The sequence below is a fragment of the Echinococcus granulosus genome, assembly GCF_000524195.1.
Source record: "Echinococcus granulosus chromosome Unknown EG_S00046, whole genome shotgun sequence".
NCBI classification, from domain to species: domain Eukaryota; kingdom Metazoa; phylum Platyhelminthes; class Cestoda; order Cyclophyllidea; family Taeniidae; genus Echinococcus; species Echinococcus granulosus.
Window position 1 is genome coordinate 540,548 of NW_020170426.1, and position 14,427 is coordinate 554,974.

General features: G+C 36.1%; 2 protein-coding genes across 2 annotated transcripts in view; one reads left to right on the forward strand and one right to left on the reverse strand. All coding sequences in view use genetic code 11, as the record gives it.

The window, feature by feature from the left end:
- The window catches only part of EGR_05837 (laminin gamma-3 chain), a gene marked incomplete at both ends in the record, with an annotated part of 4,427 nt that extends 3,374 nt beyond the window's left edge, over positions 1–1,053 (forward strand). Inside the window, 2 exons of the mRNA XM_024495086.1 lie at positions 737–926; positions 968–1,053. Of these exons, the coding sequence (XP_024350549.1) occupies positions 737–926; positions 968–1,053 (276 nt within the window). The remainder of the gene's footprint in view (positions 1–736; positions 927–967) is intronic.
- Positions 1,054–7,369: 6,316 nt separating this feature from the next.
- Positions 7,370–8,498, reverse strand: EGR_05838 (hypothetical protein; the record flags this gene model as incomplete). The annotated part of the gene is made up of 4 exons (XM_024495087.1): positions 7,370–7,490; positions 7,543–7,644; positions 8,054–8,280; positions 8,436–8,498. 4 exons carry the CDS (start codon positions 8,496–8,498, stop codon positions 7,370–7,372), a joined length of 513 nt encoding a protein of 170 aa, XP_024350550.1.
- Positions 8,499–14,427: the final 5,929 nt, after the last annotated feature.

A 14,427-nucleotide genomic window follows, 5' to 3' on the forward strand; every position in this document is an offset into this window, starting at 1 on the left:
TTCGTCAAGCATTTAAAAGTGGTGAAGTGCATCCCGATGTTTCGTAAATCTTTTTGCTTTCTTTTATTAATGAATTTGAATAAGTTCCGTTTGCTAAACAACCACAACAACTTCTACCCATTTGGTTATATGCAGCCCATTTGCTTCATCATCACGCACTTACATTGCGATTGAAATTAATTTTGACAATTTAATTTAGAATTATTGTTAATGTTATATATCTGCAACTATTTATTATTTTAAAGTTTGGATGGCTGCGATCCGCAATTTATAATCCTAAACGTTTGTCTAGGGGTAATCACTTGAAAATTTTACGTCAAGTCTCTTCAGCATTTGTGAATTTAAGCCTAACCCACTTTCATTTTCTGCTTTTTAGTTTCTAACTTATTTGAGGCGATTTTAATGCACATTTATCTACTTAATACATTGTAGTGATTGTTTTATTAAATATAAGCTTGCTTTTAACCAATTCCATACATTGGAATTAGTGTGAAAACTGTAATTAGATTCCTACATTTATGACCAGTTCGTAAATGTTTCACAACTTACTTTTTTCGTGCTGAAAACTCAGTATACTGATCAAATTCCTGGTGCCAATTTCTACGTCATATGTAAACACGATTGCTCCGCATTTTTTATTAATAACTTTGCTATATAAAATTGGAGTGTAAGAAAACCGTATTGCGCGGTTTTTTTAATACATTTCATTATAGGGTGATATTTACTGACTATTTAGCTAATAATAAATGGACTGCGAGTGGACCTAGTAGAAGACTTTATTGAATTTGTAAATATTGTGAACTGCGAAATGCACGAATGTGCTCAGCGATTTCCACCTTGTGGTTTCAATGGAAAGTGTATTGCTCTATCTCACACTTGGAAATGCATTTGTAAGGCTGGTCTCGGAGGCCCAAAATGTGAAAAAAGTATGCAGATTCTCTATTTGGTTAAAAATACGCAATTTTAGACTTATTAAGAGCGTTCAACTCACGAATTGCCTTCGATGCATACAGTTTCCTTGCGATTGAGCAGCCCAAGTCAATTTTACCGTAAGTTACCGAAAATCACTCTAGACGTCTTGCGACCCACAAAAATAATGTGAACATTTGCGCTTGTAGGAAACTAACCCCAACGCTTAAAATTTCTGCAAATATAAGTAAATCAAAGTTAGGTGACTCATATGAAATCATTTTTACGATAAAATTCGAAAGCACCTCAAGGGTTCAGTGCATTTTCGTGGGAATGCAAGGCAATGGATCGTCGCTGGGGTTAGACATATGGGATCTTCCGATTGGGTGGCCACCGGATCGGCCAATCGCCTCGTCCTTCGTAAATTATCAGTCGAATTTCTCAAGTACTAGGCTTTTACCAGCGAAATGGTACACAATCACACTTTCAAGGTATACCATTCAAAACTAATGTAATGCTCTGCTAGGAATCATAATGCATTGAGGGTCTATGTTAATGGGAAATCTTGTTTAACTATGAACATCCTACATTTTGCAAATCACTTCTACAATCGAGCAACATCCTATGTTGGTAAGTTTTTATTTAACTACCTTATTTTAGGGGGTGCTCCACAATCCATAATCGACAAATTCCACTTTTTGCAAGAAATGCATCCAACGATCAAGAAAAAAGGGCAAATTGGAGGTTTCGTTGGGTGCATTGGCGATATTAAATTGATGGATTCGCCAATACGTCTGACAAATGTGACGCAATCCCAAAACATTGACTATTGTTTAGATGAAATATTTTAGATCATGAAAGCATATTTGAAGTAGAATATCGCTATCAATACATTTATGGCTCTATATTTAGAATGCCAGTGATGAATTTTGTCCTTTAAACTGCTATTATGAAAGTCCTCGTTTATTCATTTTGTACAGCTTGGGTCTCAAAAATCTATGAATGAAGTCATTTTCGCCTAAATGATTTTGTAGCCACAATTAAATGGATTAAAAGCAATTAATTTCCGCAATTTGCCCCCCAAGCTGTGAGGTCTTTTAAGCTTTGCATGGCTAAAATTTGCCTGAAGTAAGTCAGCAAGATAAACAATTTACTAAACTTCTGTTTCTTATTTTACATTTGAATGTTTATAACGATTTGAGAGTTGCTTGATCCAATCAACAAGATGAGTATAAACCTTTGGATGCGTTGTTAAGGGGAAAACCTAGTTCCCTAAATAATGGTTTTTCAAGAGAATAGTTGAATGGGATATTTTATCGGAGGGCTAGTTTGAGATATCATTAATAATGATTTGGCACATTGGTTAGTTTCACGGATATTAAATGTAGTATTCGTCTTTAATGCTAGTATGGGCTAGTCTTCTCTTGCTCATCAGGTATCTTACCTATGGCATTGAAACCGATCAATCGTCTAAATACGATCAAAATTTTTATTATAGAACTGAAATGAACTTCATAAGTTACAAGCTCTCATTGCATATGTTTTTTAAACATTTTAAAGGGAATGCATTTAGCACCCATGTGAACAGTTTTGAGAGGCTTGTCAGTGCATAGTTTGAGCTAAAGGCAGTCCAAAGCTAGCGGTAACAGCCGCCACCAGAGCACATTTGCGGTCCACAGGCAGTAGCACATGGTGAGTTGTTTGGAGCGCACGGCACATTGCATGGCGTGCAGGTCTCATAGCAGCGAGTACATTCGTAGTACTCTGGTCTCAACACGGTGTAGCGTGTTTTACAACATGTAGTAGCCCTATCAGCCAAAGAAAATTAAGCAATTAAAGAACTTATTCTATTTGTAATTAGGTTTCTTTGGAATGGGACTTTTAAGTTTGTGCGTATGCAAACAATCTCAATGAATTCATAAGTAAAAGTATCGTAAAACAAGTAGGTAATCACCATCGAGAGTTGAATTTATGATTGACTTATGCCACCTCCATATTTTAGAATAGAATACATGATTTATTTTTCAGTTAAATTCCAAACTGCGATCGTTTCAAAAATCTACTAGGATTACCAATAAAACATAATGAGAGAGACTTTCTTTTTGATCAAAATCGCGATTACAATGTATAACTGGACGTACTTGACAGGATAAACTACATTAGGGTCGGCGCCAAGGCGAGTGCATTGTCCGGTGCTGCACATGTTTGTGTCGATAAAAACGCAGGCAAGCAAAATTAAGCAAAGCTTCAAAAGGAGCCTTTTTATATTTATTAATGAGTTCGTTATTAAGAGGACAAATTGCGCATTTTGCATCTGCGGCTAACTAAGGAAAAACGTTCTTGTTCGGGGTCACACGGATTTGCGCACCTAGATGACAATTTCAAGTTATGTCTTGTTATTAAAATAACCCCTTTGTTAGCATTTAACTGTTATTGCGGAGGAGTTTCCCATATTCAACTGTATTAATTATTAATAGTGGTGGTAAATGCCAAGTTAAGTAATTTCGTTTTTGATTGTTATTACTAAGTTGGTTTTACGCTAGCCACCGTTTCTGTTTGATAATACAAAAAAACGGAAAATATAATAAATAAACAGAACCTTTTTCAATATGCCTAAGTAAATGATGAAGTGACTAAACACATACGGCAATTGTAACGAAAATGGATAGTTGTCATTACGACTATTCTTCCTCATCAGTTTGTTTCAGGATTGGTAAGAAATAGGTTGTGTTAAGTTACTATCATTGAAAACTAATAAAATTGTCATTTGAATTACTTTGGGGACTTCTCAATTCATAAGAATAGTTTGTCAAGCGGAATTGCATAATTATTGCTACCTTTACTATCTAGGACTTCAGATCGTGTTTGATAATTCAGACAGTCAGATAATAAAGTATTTGGCATAGTATGCTATCAATGTATAGAAAGGAAGGAGAAAAGCTGATCAAGAGTCAAATATTTTGAATTTAAGATGACGAATACCTTCAAAAATGTATAATAATGATTCAAAATACACACTTAGGCAAATACCTTGTGGGGTGCATTTGAACATAATTCCCAAAACAAAGTAACTTTATTTACAAATTTAAATGCATAAGCATAGATATTGTCTAGAGATTTTACGGAAGGCACATTTGTTATTTTAGCATTAAGTCTGCCGCATAATAGAAAAATACAATAACCACATAATTCTGCAGACTAATTTATTTAGAAATCAGCTATTGAAATTTACTGAAGAAAGTATGCCTAACTAATGCTTTAGTTTTAAATAAAATTTAATTGCCGTAAAAAAATTGCGTAAAATTAAAGTGGAATTACCCAGTATATCAGACAGATAATGTATTTTCCACGAGAACAAGTTTTCATCTTGAGGACTAAATTGTGACTTCTCTACCTCAAATGATCCCTAAAATTCCCACAACTTTGAACTATTTTTGCGATTAAAGAACCACTTAAGACTACGGGAATGTGTGAAATAATTTTACAATTTTAAGGGAAAACACATAGGCTTTAGTACAAACAAAGCATTTCCTTTACTAAAAACTTTACTCACTTTTTGGAATTGTACCTATTGTCCATCAAAATTACTTCTGATTAATAAATAAAATAAAAAGTTGGGTTAAAATATCAACTAAACACCTTTATTCAATCACCGGCGGCATTTATAAAACATCTTTAAGAATAAGTCGATTGTGTTAAATAGTGAGGACAAAAGGTTTTTTGTATGCTTATCTGCATATTTTACTTGTTTTTAAATAATAAAGATAATGACTTTTTTGCTGACGATGACTGGCTGTAAATACGCATACGGATGTGGAGTTCACTTTGAAAAACCCAGTTAATCTGCGGAAATGTGCAAATATGAGGACAGTACGCACTTCAAGATTAAGAATTGCGCGTTATGGCTTAACCGAAAAGTATTTAAATCCTCCTCGTCTGGTGGACGAAACCGACATTAAGAATACATTATGAACTGCAGTTGCGGTTGCTGTTGCAGAACCGTCTGTTCCGACTATGTAACAGATCCCTGTGGTTTCTTTCCAGGACAGTAAGTTACAACTTTGAATTTGCGGTTCCAAATTATGCTCCAGAAAATACTTGTAGAAATGCGACAATTTTATATATGTAGAAATTTCGGTCTGTTATTTGTTTAGTAAGTTGTATCAAATTAAACACTTAGCAATGCATCCTGCTTATTTCTTTAGTTCTTGGATAACTTGCGGAAGCAATTTTGCGCCGCCTCATGGTTGGAGCAACACTGGTCCATTTGCACCCTACCGTTATGGCGGTGGGTATGGATGCTGCTAAGTGAAAACGTTCAACTTTTCATCTATGACATCTCCGTTTTCACTTGTTAATGTCTCTTACGCTCGTATTGACGCCAAAATAAGTGATTCATTCATTTAATTTTTGCAAAATTCAAAATCTGTTTCTTATACTTGCAATAAACTGAAAGTTTTTGCAAAATACTTAGAGGAGTTATGTCAGTACAAGATCATTCACATGCAGAGCTCTCAATAAACTCTAAATTCCAAATATTATTCATGTTTGATGACAACGAGGTTTCTAATAAAATGCAACAGATTTCTAAAGATTCAGAAATAAAGATCAAATATGGAATGATCACCAAAATTTTAGCTCACTCTAGGAGGAATGACTAGCTTCAGTAAATAAATATACAACTTAACCAAAAATTGTTCTATTATAGACATTCTGATAGCTATAGGCAAACCTCGACATTAACAAATCTTTGTATAAAATCAACCATGCAAAACCAAAATTATCATGGACAAATTAAAAAGGTCTGTGGAAATTTTGACATACCTTAGATTAGTGTTATGTCGGAAAGATTAACTAAGGTGAAAGTCATAAAAGATGGTGCCGTGAAGTAAAATGAAAGAAACCTACTCAATTGAACAATGCTGCAAAGAAAAATTTACATGGTAAAAACGACTTGCAGTTTTGAACCGAGGTCAATGTAACAACTTGCTGCAAGGTGCAGGCGTCTGTAAAACATGTTTAATTATTAGGCATTATGGGACAGGGATGTGCACCAGTCCATCGACACGGTCCTAGGTATTGTGGTGTCTTCCACTTTCCCTTATTTTGAACCAAGTCAGGCACCATCAAGCGGCAGTTAAAAGTAACTGACAGGCGCTATCTTAGATGTCGGCTTTACGAATCGAATGAACTCGCATTCCAAAGCTAAAGGGGAAATGGCTTCCTGTCAACTGTGCTGATGTGTCACACGGAGAAGGTGCAGTGTGGGATGGCATAGAGTATTGCAAAGAAACAAAACGAATTGACTTAAACGATTCAACTGTAGTGATGCATTCCTCGATGCGAGGTGTATTACTACTCCAATAACAAGAAATGGAGAAGATTGTGCTAATATTGCTGTTCGCGATTCGTTGAATGTATCAATGTATCATTTCTTATTCCGAATGATTCTTCGCTAAACACAACATCCACCAAACACGTAGTGCACCAGTTCATCTTTAAAATGGATGCTTAATTTGAGCGTTGTGCAGTGGAGACGCAATTGCTCACCACAAATTGTTTACTGGCTGAGTGACAAACAATTAGGGCCGAGATGTATCTGTTCATTTCACTACGATGCCTTCGAAGGCGTGCAAGAAGATATTCTTTCCTGTTTTTCCCGGAAACAGGTAAGACTAGTAAATTGGTCACTGGGGTGAAAGCCCCCATTCTTTTTATTATGTAACACCACAAAGCATGACCTTACTGTCTATACTACATTCGAGTTTCTTTGACACTAGACTATCCGTGTGAATTGGAATTTCGAGTTACTTTATCCTAAGGTTTTAAAGCATTTGTCATATGGAAAATATTCTTGATTTTTCTATTCATTGTAATAAACTTTAATAAACGATTATTATTTGAATTTTTTGCAATGTATGAAGTTATCAGCCCTCCTTCGAATAATTCCACTATTCAATTCCGTGGAAATAACGTTTCGCAACAAACATATTTACCGCTTTCTGGTTTTCCTTGTTATAATTCCAAAGAAAATTTGGGCCTTTTGTCGGTAAAACGAAATACATAAACATTTTTATGATTTCATTTAAAATTGAAAAAGGATGTGGAAATTAATCACAAGGGAGATTTGCCTGAAAATGACCATACACAGGTCAACTCGTTTGGTTTGCATTTCCAGCTACGATTTTAAGCTAGCAGCAATTAGAATAGCAAAGGGTATTCCTATTTGATGCTTTATGACACGCTGTATTAGATGGTGGACTTTTGAGGGAAGTACAAACAGATTCGGATCAAGCGCAAACTTATCGACGTGGATTTTTCGACCAAATTTCATCATCCACTTAAAAACAAGGCAGATCCCATTAAGTTCCGCAATTTTTGTTTGCAAAAATCCATTTTACATCTTTAGAATTTTATTTTTCGGGCCAGTTGAAATGGCTACTACCTGTGAACAAGCAAATTATTTGAAACAAGTGAGTAAAGCCGTCTTCTTTATTTGACAATCACATAATGCGCACACTTCACTACCATATTTTTTTGATTTAAAACATTGAAATAAAAATTTGTAACAAATTAAAAGGCTGATGCGACTTTTATTTTTCCGCTAAGAGCGATGAATGGCTATTCATTTACCGCTTTTGACCTACGCCAAAAACACCCGATAAAATAAAATTCAACAACAATACAATTGTAGATCTTAAATCACGGACATTAAAATAAAACGCTGAGTATTTCCTAAAATGAGCATAAGAGATGTTATTCAGTATAGACGTTTAGTGCGATAGCTAGTACGTTGCTCGGGTGAATGGTGACTGGCGGGAGGCAAACTGTATTTCTTTTGCTGAACCTCAGAAATAGGCCCCAGTGGTACACCGCCACTGGAATCGCTAGCGGCTTGCCAGGGCTCAGTACTGAAATTTTGGCCACCACAAGAACACAGACTGCATGCATGTGGAGCCATTAGTATTGGGTGATGATGATGCTGTTGGTGGATGATAGGGCTTTCTGTTTGGGCGGTGGTTGTGGCCAGTTTTGCTTGATCACAGAAACACCCCGATTCAGAAGCCATGGGCTTGGAAGTTCCTTGAGCTGCAGACGGTGGTGATGATTTATAGATCATGAAGTCGTGAGGCAGCTCGTGTACTTGTTGTGTGGACTTCTTTCTTTGTGACCAGTTGCTGTATTCAGAGATAGGCGTGCGTTTGGATTCATGCATAGTGAATGCCCTCCAGGGAGGACATTTCTGTGCCGATGCTTGACTTGTTTGCTGGATTGACGATGGTCGTTGTGAATGCATGCGCGTTGGCCATTCATTTCCATCGGGAAACGAAAAGGTTCCTTATATAGAAACTTTTCTGTAGTTATTTCCATCTGTATCATTAAATTGAATAATTTTAAAATAATTTACCGTGTCTTTGAAGATCAGCCCATGTAAGAGGAGGCCCTAAAATTGAAGAAATTTGTTTAGCAGCGACCAACATTATTTTCACCAAACTCATTCGCAATGTACACATACCTTCACCAACCTTAACGATTTCTACACTTCCTCCACTTATGATCGGAGGAAAACAACAGTGCTGTTGAGACATTTGGCTCATCGATTGCTGCTGTATCTAAAAGGCATTTTTATTTTAGTAATAACTCACTGGAAGCAATATTTTTACCCCCAAAATTATTATTTTTAAAAACGTTAGGGTTCTGAGACAGCTATATTTGCACAATAAATCACCTCATTGCTTTTAAATTCCGAATGACCGCAACGTTGAAAATCTGCCTCCCAAGTGTTCGCACTTGACGAGGTAACACTGATTCGTCTACCTTCGTTAAAACTCGAAAGCTAGCAGTGAAAAATAGAGAGGAAATCGCTTACTAGAGCTTTTAAGGATGGAGGAGAAATAAGAATAATAAATACCCACAGGAGCTTTGGAATCGGGAAAAGTGAGTACTTGTGACTGCTGGCTTGAGATATTGCTCATCCCTCCATTTAATGTTTTCTTTCCAGATTGAGCAGAGTTATGGTGGATATTACAACAACCACAAAAGCACGTTGGCTGTCTAAACATCGGCCTAGAAAGTAAATTTTGTCAAATGCATTATTGATGGAGAAAGGTGAGGACTCAATACACCATGTGGTGGTAATCGTTTCATTACAAGCACAATATTAGCAATCAGCTAAACTTATCTAATTAAAATTTAGTTTCATGAAACCACAAAACACTGGAAATCAGTAATCCGTGGTGATGATAACGACAAGAAGAGGAGTGGAGAACTTACTCAGCGCTCGAGGAGGTAAAATCGCGGGAGGGACCGCTGAAACCACAACCACTGCCTCCACCGCCTCCAGTGAGCATGACACGTCGGAGTAAGTGCCGGCAAGAGAAATGCGCCTTTTATCCGTAATCATTCCCACGCCAATGTGTCCTTAACTTGCTTTGTGCGTTGCATCATACGCAGTTAAAACTTTCAACTAATACTGCGTCTGTGTGGCCTTTTGCAGCGTTTGCGTATAAGATCGGCGTTTTTTTACTTCCTGATCGTTCTCTCACTGATCCAGTTTACTTCTATGGATCCATTAAGATCTAGTATTGCAAATGCAAAAAATTTGTTGGCAAAGCTTTCATTGGAAAGCTCTTCTAAAATTTTATAGATAGGAATGATCTTTATTTAGCATGCTTGCATAAATAATATTACTAGAGGTAGATTTTAATTAAAATCACGTAATACGGGAATTTTGCGCTTTACAGGCCGGTTATTCCAATTCTAAATTATTCATCTGCTTTTTAAATATGCCGTATATTTTAAAACACATGAAGCGCGTGCAATGGCGACACAATGATCATTGTGAAAATGCTGTCATCGTAACTTGCCAGTAAAAGAGGTTATAGTAATTGCTACAACCACTATTTTTTCCCGAATTTTTAGATCATATGAATGTTTGGGCAAATTAATAGATATTAAGAACACAACCTAGTGGGCATTGTGGCTATTAACTGTCTTGATTTGCCGTGATTGCCGACTTCTCATGGGACCATAACAATTTCGGCTTCTTAAGATTCAATTGATTGTTTAAAGTTTAATACATTAGTAGGTAAATAATAGCTGTTATATTCTTCAAAGAGCAGCAATTTGATGCCACATGGAACCGTTGGTAAGATGTTTCACCATATCAAGCGCGGCCCCTTACCAAACATTACATTAATTTTCATCATATAAAGCGGATTATGATTAGTTTCACATAACTAATCGTACTGTTAGACCATCAAAATTGTTTAAAACTGCTGGCTTGAAGTGTATAGCGGAAAAAGGAATTACGAGTTTGATTCTTCTGTATTGTGCGAGTGGTTGCTTAAAACAAGAAGGGCGCAACAAGCAAACAAAAAAATTGTTACCCGAATTTATGATTAGGATGTCAAATTTGAAGCCCTTTTGATAACGCATATTTCTTAGAAACAATAATGGAAAATGTATTCGTGCTTGTTACGTAAGAATGTGTCTACTTGTTAATACAAGTAGCGAGTCATCAAGTGATTTGGTTATGAAATTTAAAAAGAACCATGGGATTTATTCTTGTGAGTTTTTCTGCCTGATTGCTTAGCGCAAGAAATAAACTGTATAAATATAAGTTATCATATTAAAAGTCCGAAATGTAGGTAATATTTTCCCATAAAACACAGTCTACCTATTTATCTGCCTTTCCCGTAGGTGTTTCAATGCAATAAAGATAACCATTGTCTACCTGAGGTTATATAAGATGCACTAAAACTTAAGCAAATATTACCAAATTTGAGTTTAAATTATACAGCCTTTTAATTCAAAGTTCTCCGAAATCTCACTGCAGATACCCAATACCATCTCCTGTTTAGAAAGTGGGATCTATTAAATAGGAACAATTTTAGTATTGTAGCGAACAAGGTTTTCAATTATACTTATCTATTTTCGTTTGGATGGTAGTAAAGCAGGGTGTTTTCAAGTTGGACATCAAGAAGACAGCAAATACTGGAGAGGCGAAATTTTTTGTCTCCTCGTATTACAATGAGTAATTTAAGTTCAGATTGAAGTAAGGTGACAATTTAGAAATACGCTGCCTATTAAATTGGTCAGATTAAATAGACGAAAGTTTCATAAGCTAGAAAGAGAAGTGAAATATAATAAACCATTGTCGTCTATATTGGTAACATATTAGCCGGCACATGTGATGTTGCGCTAGGTCCAGCTATGAGTCAACGCGTTATCAAAAAGCTTCTTGTGAATCAACAATGTGTTTTTCAAGAACATAATTTGAGTTCAAGGTTAACAAAATATAGTTGGAAGTACTTCAAAAGCTTAGCTCCATAATGCAAGCTTGAAAATTATGGTGTCTTTTATGTCCGATAATGACAACCCCATAGGGTTCCGTGAACAAAGATATGGTATGTGGCGACGAAAGAGGTTTTTCGGAAGAAATACATATTTTAAATTCCAATATTTGTGGTATATTTAACTCAAAACTTAAGTCCTCTTTAAAGGCGCTGAGATATTTGATTCTGGCTAGAATTTAGCATAAGTTCAAAAGAGGGATGATGGGGTGTTAACATTAGCAACGTAAGCCAAATACAATGTAGTCGTAATGTTGAGCTCATCAGACAATTTCCAGTTGGATTTCTTACCAAACTTCTAAACTGTTTAGAAATTTAGAATATTTTATGCACGTGCATTAACGAACTGATAAAATCAGACCTCGGGTACTTGATGATGGCTCATTCTACATGGCTCGTTTAGTATAACTAAAGCTATTTTCTGTCAGCACAGCATTATACCGCAGCATAGCGCAATTTATGGTAAAAAGCAAAACCTTTTTAAATTATCGCTCCAATGTCAACAATAATAACTGTTAAGCAAGTATGCTAAATTTGCCTATAATTCAAAGTCTTGATTCATTATAAAGGTTGAAATCTACCAAAATGTCTTTTATTCAAATAACAATTGCCAGGGCAAGTGTTGATAAAGAAAACGATTATTTCACTTAATCTTGTATTCAGCAATTAGCACAATTACAATCGGTGTCCGAGCCCTCCCTACAATAAAGCCACAACTGTTCACTATAAATTGTTAACTGGCTGATTGACAAACAATTAGGGCAGTGATATATCTGTTCATTTCACTACGAGGCCTTCAAAGGCGTGTAAGAAGATATTCTTCCCTGTTTTTCCTGGAAACAGGTAAGACTAGTGAATTGGTCATTGGGGTGATAGCCCTACAAACATCAGACGACACAACTCACGACACGTACTGCAGAACTTATCCTTGAATAAAATGTAACTGTACTAGTTATTCATCTAACACATTTGTATTTCAAGTGATAATTTCAACTATTTTGTGGTATTTGCATTAGCTGATAACATTATCACAATTGGAATAGAATGGACAGATGGGTAATAGAAATGCGGTGGAAACGTATTTGGTTGTAGGTGGGTTGTTTCCTTGTGGAGATGAAATGTTTTGTGAAATTTGAATTTACAACAGGCTTGCATCTTGTTTGGGAATGCAGATTCTTTAATGATGATGAGGATTTTAATGAAAAATTTGTTCCGAAAAGCATTCTAAAATTACTCGAATTCCAATACTAAATACGTCACAAACTTCTTTAGCTGCCGCATAGCTTGCTTATAAATACACTGAAGGGCTGGTGGGATAACAAATGAGGTGACATGAAGAACACTAAAAGTATCAGCATGGCATCCGAAAATAAGGCAACAGGATCGTGCCTTCACTGTATCTCTAAGTTGATTGAACTAAAGCTTCATTACAATTGTCTTAAAATGGATACTAATTTGTCGGGTTTTATAGCTGTAGCCACTGTTTTTTGGATGTCCGATAATAAATTGCTTCGGGTTCAATGATTTCTGTACGCATTTTACACAAAGATTCCCAAGGCGCTTGGCCTCGACATTCGTTGTGTCTACTTTTAATAAAATCAGAAGTCTTACAGTTGAATAATATCAATATTGAAGCCATCTCCATGAGCGATTTCGAGGATACAAATACGCGTTTATGACTGGAGTATGTTTCAACTCATATATTTGCATATTTCATAGCAGATCTATTCACCTGCACCCTTTTTTGAAAGACTTGTGCATCGTTTGGCAAAAGCATCACACCTCATGCCTCAAAATTTGTTGGATAAAGGTGGATGCCAGGAAACGTTCAAATAAGAATTTGATCAGTTGCCTTCCAACTATCAGAACGAATAATTCACCATTTTGACGCCAAATTCAGACTTCGCATAGTTTTAAGACCCACTGGAAATCACTTGTTCCAATTCGTGAGGAGTAATTCAACCAAAATAGTTCCCTAAGGTGGTGAAGCAGGATTTTAAGAATGCGTTGCTTGTTTATCATTGCGTTAAGTGCAAGTGTGGGGAAAAGTTGCGGATAAACAAAGTAAAAATAAAGCAGACAGGATGGGTGATTAACCAGAGCGCGATTTGCGTCAGCAGTTTTGTAAGCGCAGATGAGTGAGCTAGCAAGGTAACACTTCGGGTACATAAAAAGGGTGTGCAAATGAGCGCGTACATACAGATCAGAAAGACTTTGGTGCGCGCTCAGCCATATCCAAGCACAAAAGCACGCAACTCAACAGTTACATTCGCGTCACTTGCTCTTCGTAGCAGTAACATTAATTTGAGTGTTAACTAACCAACTTCTCGTGACACATTTGCATTTATATTGCTTTAAGGACCAAATAGCAGGGAAGGGTTTAATTTTACCGCAGCGAATAAATTTGGAGACACTGATGCTACACAATTACTTTTGACTGTCGAAACTTTAAAATTAGATCACAAATTTAGGTCGAGCTTTAAATGTTGTGCTTGATTGATACCTTTAACATAAAATTTTGGAATATTTTGTGTCTGCTGTTTGTTTACTTGTATTAACGTTAGATAGCAGTCAGTTTTTTTGCTTGCAAAACAATGACCTACAATGACTGCTCATAAGGAGCATTGACTTCTGCTTATTTTTGTTAAATTTACGAAATCCTGAAAATCGAAGAAAATGGTCTAAGGTGGAATCATTTTTTGTTTTCCAATAACTAATTCTTTTTTTATAGTAATGGTTCATAAATATTAAACTAACACAGCGCGCACTGCATTTGCAGAAAATAACTTCAACAAGAACTGTTTTCAAATTTGCATAATTATATTTATCGACAAACTAAATATTAAGGAAAAATGACTTAAGAATTACTGCATTACGTGGATCGCAACGGTGATAGCGGTACCGGAATATAAATAACGAGGGATCGTGATCATCAGTTAAATCACTATTAGATTTGATCACATGACAAGGTGGCCAAAAAAGGAACGTCTGATTCCCGATATAGCTCGCTATAATACTAAGTGCAACTTGTGGGTATTTGTAAGACGTGATTAATTATTATGCATTATGGGACAGGGATGTGCACCAGTCCATCGACACGGTCCTAGGTATTGTGGTGTCTTCCACTTTCCCTTATTTTAAACCGAGTCAAGCACCATCAAGT